At 43.2% G+C, this 10,220-nt stretch overlaps 1 protein-coding gene across 1 annotated transcript in view; it reads right to left on the minus strand.

The window, feature by feature from the left end:
- The window catches only part of LOC103198902 (zinc finger protein 234-like), an 11,036-nt gene extending 4,950 nt beyond the window's left edge, over positions 1 to 6,086 (minus strand). Inside the window, 3 exon segments of the mRNA XM_007943109.2 lie at positions 4,100 to 4,192; positions 5,549 to 5,675; positions 6,072 to 6,086. Of these exon segments, the coding sequence (XP_007941300.2) occupies positions 4,100 to 4,192; positions 5,549 to 5,675; positions 6,072 to 6,086 (235 nt within the window).
- Between the last annotated feature and the right edge of the window lie 4,134 nt (positions 6,087 to 10,220).

Here is a 10,220-nt window from a genome sequence, read left to right on the forward strand (position 1 = left end):
AACAGAGATAATTTCTTAAGTAAAGTTTAAAAATTACATCTGAAAAGTTTTTTTTAAATTTGAATTGTGATTTGGGTGACAGTTTACAGAGCAAATTCACTTTCCATACAGCAGTTCACATACACTTTGTCTCATGACATTGACTACAATTTCCCACAATACAAAAACTCCCCTTCCACTTCCTCCCCATAGTTACTTCTTCCCTGTGTCCTTCCCTCCCATGCACTCCTGCCTCCCTGAGCTATCTCCCTGTGCGTACACAGCCCTTCTATTCTCCCATGATTGATCTCTACAAGGAGTGTATCTATCTAATGTAAACATTCAGCTTATATGCCTGTCTTTTGTTTGGCTATAAGCCACGGGAGTTAAGTTCAATTCCAGACCTGAAGGGCAGCTTGGAGCCATGGTCTCAGGTGTTCCACCAGGCCACCTGAGGAAACTTTGAAAGAGAAATTCACTTCCCTACCTGCAGGAATATTCAATTACTTGCTGCCTCTTACTTTCTTCAGCAGACAGCTGATGAACAGCCTCTATAATTCTGTGGTGGGTCATTTTATTGGAAAATTGCTCCAATGTCAAGAGTAATGTCAAGAGAGATGCTGGAATAGTTGGAACGACTTGCAGGCTTGGGATATAACACCTTATCATATACTGACTACAACACAGTTCATAACCAGAGAGTGAAATTTCACTCCTTCTGGGAAGTTTCCTCCTTGAGGCCAAAGGGAAAGTAAGTTAAAGTGATGACATACACTATTCTGAAACCTGACAGCAAGTCAGAGCTCCAGTGGGGGTGGGGTGGGAGAGTAAAAAAGTAAAAGCTAATCTTTTACAAAACAGACTGAGCCTAGGAAAAGGAAAACATCATGTTGAATAAATACACAAATCCCAGTTTGCCTTTTTTCGTGTTTAAGCCAAGTCAAAAGAGTGTTTCCAAGTAAGTTATATGAAGTAGCCAAGGGACTGGAAAAGAGTTTTGTTGGGAAGTTCAAAGGCCGTACCAGAGGCGGGGGCCCGCAAGGTGGTGCTGGTCATGATAAAATCAAAGGTGGCAAGAATCACAGGGGGTGAAAAGAAAGCATGAGGACCTATGCCCTGGTTTCCTTTGAGGCTTTGAACTGGTTCTTTAAAAACAGAGGGTGAAAAACTTTGGAAGGAAGATACACCAGCCTTTCCCAACTGTTTATCAAACTGAAGACTGCATCTCATTAAGTGAGCTGTGAAATACATTTAATAGCCTATAATAAACAGAAAAAAGAAACACAATAGGAAACACAATAGAAACTGTGAGAGTATCATCACAAGCAGGAGAGGTGTTGTTGCATGAAGTGTCTTGTAATGTTACTCATGTTCATGTCCACAGACACGAAATGCTTGCCATCACCCTCCAGCCTTTTTACCAATTTTAACACCCACCGCCCCTCCCACAGTACTCACTACTTCTCTGCTGGGTTCAGTAATTCATTGCAGTGGCCATACAGAACTACAGACGATGCTCATGATTATGGGGTTTATTAGGGACGTAACAGGCTACATTTCAGGTTCAGGAACACGCTCAGGATACAATTCTTCTATCAGGACAGTCTCCCCTCTGCTGTGCCCTCAGTTACGCCTCTCTGGCCCTTGGCCTCTCGTCCTGGCCTCTGCCTCTGTGGGCCTGGTCAGCCTGCCGCTCTGTCTGGTGCCTCTTGTTTCCACTGCCACTGTCTCTCCGCCGGGACGTCTCTCCACCAAGATGTCTCCTCACTGGGGTGTCTCTCAGGCAAGAAGGCCTAGTGCAGGGATCATGGTCCAAGCATGTGCTCCACTTCACCTCCAGCTCTTCTCTCTTAATGGCAGTGAGATCCTTCCTCTGGCTCCAGGAGGGCTCATTTCAAGCCTGGCAGAGTGACAAAACTAACCAATCCCAACACCAGAGTTCCACACACCTTATCTGCATGCCCCGCCCCCCGCCAGTCATCTGGCAGGAGTTACACAGACTACAACTAGAAAAGCCACACGAAGTAAGTCACCACACTGCAGGAAGTTAACCTGCATCTCATGATGGGGCTTGTAGCTTAGGAAGTTTATGCATTTAGGAACCTGTCACTGTAAAACAGTAGTTCTTGGACTGGCAGAGTCCATTGAGAATGCATCAATATCGATCAGACTGTTTCCTGAGTCCTTTCTAGGTTTTAATGTTCATTGGTTGAAAATAAAGCACCAGGTCTTCATAAGAATGAGAGGAAATTGATATGAAATCTATATTCTATAGCATTTGCTTACTGGGTAATTTGTAGAAAATAAAGGCATAGACACATAGGCGATATTTTTGAACCTGCGATGATCAGAAATACCAACGTTTTGCAACACTCAGCTGCGTGACTCGTGTTACTCTCATTCTGAGTCTGCCCCCTCCAGCAAAGGGGAAGAGTAACACAGGGGAAGGATGTGGATTTGGACTGTGGAAAAGCAGACAGGCCACAGCTGCCAAATCCTTCAAAGGAAAGAGCACTGGCCTAGTTATTCCTTGAGATCCCAGGAGACATGCTTCACAACAATACTGTCAGGGAGCTGCCTAAGTTGACCAAGGTATCATTATTAAAAAGGGATTTCTTCCCAGAGGTGAATATAATCTCCTACTTAGGACTTCAGGAAAGCCATAGGGGAAGCATGTGTTTGTGTTTGGTCACAACCACAGTGCGTAAGTTTCCCTAAACTGTGGGTCACGGTGTGGGTCAAGCACACACACAAACACACTCTCAACCCAAGGGGACCAAGACATCAGCACCTGCCCGGGCGTTCATCAGAAGACACACAACGTTCAGCAACATTTCTCCTGGTTTGTGTCTCACCTGTGATCTCCATGACTCAGGGAGCCAGTGAGGTTCCCTATGCATGAACCCATTCATCAGTCAACAAATGTGTACAGACAACTGCCATCTATGAGGACAATTCTAAGCCAGGGAAATGGCAATAAACAGAAAAACGTCCTCATCTTGGAGATGACATAGCAGTGGGGAGAGATGGGTAAAAAACAAATAAATAAAAGTATATGTGACAAAAAATTAGGCAAGGCAAGAGGTTAAAGAGAGGATGGTATATTTAATAGGGTGGAGAGACAAGGCTTCTCCTGTGATACTGAAACTCAGCAGAGACCTGAAGGAAGGAAGGGGCCAGGGGTGAGAAGATTACAGGCAGAGAGGACAACAGGTAAAGGGCTCTGTGGCAGGGGCACCTCTGTAACAGAACAATATTCTCCAAAGACGGGCATGTCTCAGTCCTCAACCTGTGATCACGTTATCTAACACGGCAAAGGGGAATTTAGTTTGCAAACCAGCTGGCCTTTAGATAGGTAGATTATTCTGGATTATACAGGAAAGATCAATGTAATCACAAGGGTCCTTCAAAGTAGATGATAGAGGCAGAAAGGAGGCAGAGGGAAAAAGGCTAGGGAAGACTGGTCTGAGATACGATGCTGCTCGCTTTGTAGGTGGAGGAAAAGGGCCAAGAGCCAAGGAGTGTGGACAGCTACGAGAAACTGGAAATCCAAGCAAATAGTTCCTCCCCTAGAACCACCCTGGTGACACCTGGGTTTTGGCCAAGTGAGAGGTATCAGAATTCTGACCTACAGAACTAACAAATAAGAAATTTGTGTGGTTTAAAGGCACTAAATCCTAGGTCATTTGTTACAGCAGCAATAGAAAACAAATACAGCATCCTTGGGACATCTGAGAGAGCAGCAGGAAAGGCAATGTGGCTACAAAAGACCAAGTAAGAGAGAAGAGACAAGAGATAGATTCAGAGAGGCGGTGGGGGCCAAGGACCAAACCATGGAGGAGTCTATCAACCACTTTAAGAGGTTTCAACTTGAAGAAACATTAAGGGTTTTGAGTAAAGGAAGGGTGTAACCTGACTTCGTTATTCCAGGGATTGGCTGCTTTGCAGAGAACAAATTGTTGGGGGGGAAGGGTAGAGACAGAGCAACCAGTATGAAGGCTGTTGCAATAATCCAGGAGAGAAGTTTGGTAATTTGGACCAGGGCAACAGCCATAGGGGTGGCAGGAAATAAAACAAATGGAGAAACAACTCTAAGGATTCTCAGGTCCTTGGATCTTACCTGAATTCTCTTCTCTTTGTGTTCTTGGCTTCATTATCCAAAGACTTTTTCCTCTTACCAAGTGGAATATATTGTGTTTGAAGGGCTGAATTCCTGGGAACATACAAAGATACATGGTTAAAACAAATACAGTACAAGCACAATTTAGTAGAAATTTGGGTTTCTTCTATATATTCAAGGAGCCCTAGTGGCACCATTGTTAAGCAGTAGTCTGCTAACTGAAAAGATAGCAGTTCAAACCCACCAGATGCTACATGGGAGACAAATGTGGCAGACTGCTTCTATAAATATTTACAGCCTTAGAAACCCTATGGGGCAGTTCTACTCTGTCCTAGAGAGTCATTATGAGTTGGAATCAACTATATAACAAGAAGTTTCATTTGGTTTCAGCTTACCACATACTCATTGAGTCATCAAAAGCAGTGTTTTTGAAACATGTTTTTATCATGACCCACTTTGATGAAATATCACTTATTTCAAGACCAGTGTTGTTGCTGTTGTTGTTATGTGCCGTCGAGTCGGCCCCAACTCATAGCGACCCCTCCTTGGGTTTACACATACATAAACATGTAATCCCTAAAAAAAACAGTAAGTTGGAATCATCTAGTCTTAACCAATGTCTATAAATCAGTTGCTGTCGTATCAAACCTGATTCATGGTAACCCCGTGTGTCAGAGCAGAACTGTGCTCCAAAGGGTTTTCGATGGCTGATTTTTTGGAAGCAGTAACCAGGCCTTTCTCCTGAGGCTCCTCTGGGTAGACTTGAACTGCCAACCTTGCTGGTAGCAGCTGAGCACCATTAACTGTTTGCACCACGCAGGGACTCCTAACCAACGTCCACTTCCGTTAAATCTCCTCCCGCTGGATTTCACACCCTCACGCAGTTGACCAGAGTTTGTTCTGCAATGTGCTCCATATTTTCTAACAAGCTCTGACATTTCCTACCTTATTTCATTAGGAATTGCTGGTCGGACTAAATAAATTAGTTTTACAACTCAGTAATGGGCCAGGAGTGGGATTTGATGGATAGAAAAAGTACACCAGTATACTGTGAATTTTTTTACAAAGCAAAGAAACATTCTGCCTCTATGCTCTGCAAGAATTAGGAAAGGTGGTCCTCAAACTTGGAACCATCTTAAGAGCCCCAATACCTTGAACTCTGAAAACCAAAAAACCAAACTCACTGTCATTGGTTCGATTCTGACTCACAGCGACCCCCCTTGGGTTTCTGAGGCAGTAAATCTTTATGGAAGTGGATTGCCTCATCTTCCTTCCACAGAGTGGCTGGTGGGTTTAGAACTGCCAACCTTCTGGTTAGCAGTAATATATCTGGTTAGCAGTAATATATCTTAGGCACCACGCCGCCAAGGCTCCTTTTGCCTTGAACACTAGAGGGCACAAAGACACCTCAGGGGCCTGACATTCAATGTCAGGGGAGTCTGTCCTCACCCAGAGAGACCAGGTTCATGAAATTCTCCACCATCACATCTCGGTACAGCTTCCTCTGGGCAGGGTTGAGCAGCCCTAACTCCTCCTTGGTGAAGACCACAGCCACATCCTTGAATGTCACCGCTTCCTACAATATCAAAAATACGCAACATCACTTTTATAACCAGCATCCACTGGGAGAGGGGCAGCACTGAGACGATGGAGACAATGGGTGGGAAGCTGTTTCAGATTCTGAGGGACCTGGGTCAGCTTGTAGATTCCCCGCTCATTCTCTCTGTATCTGACCAATGCCATGCGCTGACTTTCCTCAGCCTCCCCAATGATGCAGCAATGAAGAAATGTCCTCACAACTTTACTTGGTGGCCTCCCAAAACAACTAAAAAAGGTACAAAGCACAGAACAGGTCCTGGCACTCAAAAGGTCCTCAAATGCCTCCTTCCACCTTCCCAAGAAAGAGAAAAAGATGAGTACTATCTGAGGAGTGTGGTGGGATTTTACAGTAAGAGAAGAAAACCTGACTCACCTTGACTGTGCTCATTTTTTCTTCCTGCTGCTGATGTACAGGTCCTGGACATATGCAGAGTGTAACTGGGGAAAGAGCAGGAAGACATAAAAAAGGTGGTCAGGGATGCTTTTCACCTACAGGGACGTTTATGGTAAATTGCCCACAGACCTCTTTCTTGGGGCAGCTTCAGCTGCACACAGCTTGATGAGCAGGGTACGATGTGGAGACCAGATAACCCTTTATCCCTTTCAGTAGGTGTTAGGAGAACAACCTGCCCAACTACACACAGTGGCCCCATCCTGAGTGTTGCTTTGTGGCTCTGAAGGCAGCAAGTCTGATTCTGCTGTGATGGAAACCGAGACAATACAACAGATGGAGTAAGAGTCAGGTCTGGGGCCGATGTGTCTGGGTTCTAATTCTGCCATGTCTTCTTGCTGGCTGTTTCATCTCGGGCCAATTAAAAACAGCTTTTTGACTCCATTTTGCCATCGGTTAAACATTTAAGAGAATATAATAAAGTGCACACTTGTTTCCAGTGTGGGGGTGCGACAAGTAACGCTGCTGTCCGCACTCACGTACAAGTCTGAGTGTCAACGTGTGTTTTCATTCCTCCTGAGAAGATACTTAGGTATGGAATTGCTGGGTCAAGTTGTAGTTTTATGTTTGACTTTTTGAAAAAATACCCAACTGTTTTCCAAGAAAATGGTTCTTAATAGTCTGGGTTTCTCCTTTCACAGTGAACATTCACCATGAGGGAAACCCTAGGTAGAGCCTGCAAACAATTGATGGCTACTTCGCTCAACTGCTAACAGAAAGGTCGGACATCTGAGTCCACCTAGAGATACCTTGGGAGAAAAGCCAGTAGATCTGCTTCTAAAATTCAGCGACTGGAAACCCTATGGAGTCCATTCCACTGTGACTCTTGTGGGGTCTTCATGAGATGGAAACAACTTGATGGCAACTACTTCGAGGACAGGACCTGTAACCGATGGGACTGTTGAAAGGTGGAGAGCTCTTCCAACACTGTCAGGATTTACCCTTCGTACCTAGAGAGATGCAGATGGTACTACGTAGAATGACACTGCTCTTAGCAACGTGATTTTCTGCCAGAAGCTTGCTGTTAACACACCCGGCCTCTGCTGTGACTGCTATCAGACGAAGGTCACATGCAATCTCTGGACTATCTGTTCACTCAGCTTCATTGTCTTGTGTGGTGAGTTGCTGCCATAAAAGCAACATTTAAATAGCCATGGACAACTGCTTCATAAGTGATATAAAAATGAGAAAATCTTTCTTCTTAAGCAGGAAGAGCTTTAAAAAGCATCTTTACACAAATGTGATAAAAAAAACCTTAGTTTTCAGTTTGTGTTAAGAAACACAAGATTCTGGAGGAAAAAAAAAACTTAAATGTGTACTGGTGGTGAAAGGCAAAATGTGGCCTGTCCAAAAAAAAAGAAGAAGGTGGGGACCAGGTTTGCTGGTCCAATAGAGCCTGGTGGAACCACTGAGACTATGGCCCCTAGCTGCCCTTCAGGTCTGGAATTGAACCCACAACTGTGGTTTCCAGCCAAACAAAGTACAGGCATGTGAGTTAAACATTTACCTCAAGTAGACACACACCCTGGAGAGAACAATCATGGGAGAAGGAAGGGCTGCTTATGCACAGGGAGATAGCTCAGGGTACAGAAGAGTATGAAGGGTTGGACACTGGGAGGAGGTAACTATGGGGAGGAAGTGGGAGGGGAGCTGCTGCATTGTAAATTTTGGTCAATGACATGAGAGAAAGTATATGTGAACTGCTGTATGAAAAGTGAATTTACTCTGTAAATCTTCACCCAAATCCTAAAAAAAAAAAAAAAAAAGTGGCCTGTCCATAGAACAGACTCATACAATGGAATATTACTCACAACAAAAAGGTCTGAAAACACTATGCTAAGCCAAAGAAGCCAGTCACAAAAGACTACATCTTATATGATTACATTTATATATGAAGTATCCAGAGTAGGCAAATCTATACACATGAAGTAGGACAGAAGTTACCTGGAGGTGGGAGTGGGAACAAGGCTTACCTGTAAATGGAAATGAGAGTCCTTGGGGGACTGAAAATGTTCTAACACTGATTTATAGCGCTGGTTGCATTACTTGTAAAGTTACTAGAAATCACTGAATTGTAAACCTGAAATGTGTGAATTCTATGATCTGCAAAATAGATCTTAACAAATAATCAAAATATTGCTTTGTAAGACAGCTCGGTGGGCAGGAGTGAAGGACACAGGGAAGAGATAACTATGGGGAGGAAGTGAGAGGGCACCTGCACTGTGGGAGATTACAGTCAATGTCATGGGACAAAGTATATATGAGCTGCTGTATGGAAAGTGAATTTGCTCTGTAAACTTTCACCCAAATCACAACAAAAATTAAAAAAAAAAATTCACACACACACACACACACACACATACATATAGCTTCATAATCTTCATCTCATTTAAATAAACAAGACTGGATCTGGAGTCCATCCAAGAACAAAATCTATTGCTTTAGAGTTGATCCGGAGTCCTATCTACCCTATAGGACAGAGTAGAACTGACTCATAGGGTTCCAGGGCTGTAATCTTTATAGAAGCAGACTGCCATATCTTTCTCCCATGGATCTGCTAGTGGTTTCAAACCACTTACATTTTGGTTAGCAGCTGAGCACTTTTAATCACGGCTTCACCAAGGCTCCTTCTGAGTTCATACCTACATGAAATTTATATTTGAATGGATGAGTAACCAAAGTGGGAGAAAGGAAAGCTCGTCCTTATTGGAGCACATCCATTAATTAATGTGTAAGGAGAGATGGAAGTTGAAAATCACCACTTTCAGTAGTAGCAAAAATGTGATGAATAATCTTAGTATCACCCCACGAGAAACTTTGTTAGTTACAGAAGAAATACTACTCACTTTACAGTGGAGACTCTAACAGATGTCACATTAGCCAAGTGAACAGAGTTGATATCACCAGTACTGAGACAAATGTACACCACGCGCCCCAGTACACGGCATTGAAAAGAACACATCCCCACTTTTGTGGTGTCCTTGTCAATAATGCATAATCTGAATCTACACCTGAAAAATACCAGATAAATCCCAAATGAAAAGTTTTCTCCAAAACAAGCTGCCTATATTCTTTAACTATATCAAGAACAAATTAGACAACAGAAGAACTTGGATGGTGCCTAGTTACCATAACTGAACATTCTGATCAGGGATTCTATAGCAGAATCTTAATTAAAAGGAAGAAAATGTGGAACAGAATTACAAATTCTCATGAAATTCTTATTTCTGGAGGCTCTGAGGCTGAATGAATCCCCCAAATTACTGCCCTGACATAACCCTTAAACCTTAAGCCAAACACATGCCCTGAAGTCTTCTTTAAATCCAACAATGTTGTTGTTCTGTGCCGTCGCATCAGACCCGACTCATAGTGACCCCTCCTTGGGTTTCTGAGGTGGTATCATTATGGAAATAAACTCTCTGAGGAAGTGGCTGGTGGGTTTGAACTGTCAGCCTTCTGGTTAGCAGTCAAGTGCCTTAGCCACTATGCTAGCAGAGCTCCCAAATCCAACAATAGTTGCCCTTAATTAGTGAAGAATGTCTGCCCTGAGCATTGTGCTCTTTTAAATAGGTATCTACAAGGGATCAAGTTGAGAACAGAAACTCAGAAGGTTAGATAGGAAGCTTAGGAGGGAGTGAGTTTATGCGAAGGTTGGAGGAATAACTGGGAAAATGGTGACGATAAATGCACAACTTGAAGAATGTAATCGTTGTCAGACAACTGTACATGTAGAAATTGTTGAATTAGTCTGTGTTTTGCTTTGTACATTAAAAATTAATTATTATTTAAAAAGAGAAACAAATAAATAAAACAAAAAAAAGGCTCAGGGATCATTTCAGGTTGAAAATGACAACTCAACACAAAGCATAAAATTGGACCCTGCAGTGCTATGAGTTTTTCTCTCTCCAGCTCTCTCTTTTTTTTTTCCCTATGACTTTCTCTTTGCTATTCATAAGGTTTTCCCTGGCCAATTCTTTGAGAAGTGGACGGCCTCTTCCTTCTTCCTAGTCTGTCTCAGTCTATAAGCTGGGCTGTTACCTGTGCACCAGGTGCATCTCACTGGGTTTTAAA

This window comes from Orycteropus afer, unplaced genomic scaffold (assembly GCF_000298275.1).
Source record: "Orycteropus afer afer isolate SDZICR_OR568_19922 unplaced genomic scaffold, OryAfe1.0 scaffold00099, whole genome shotgun sequence".
Lineage (NCBI taxonomy): Eukaryota > Metazoa > Chordata > Mammalia > Tubulidentata > Orycteropodidae > Orycteropus > Orycteropus afer.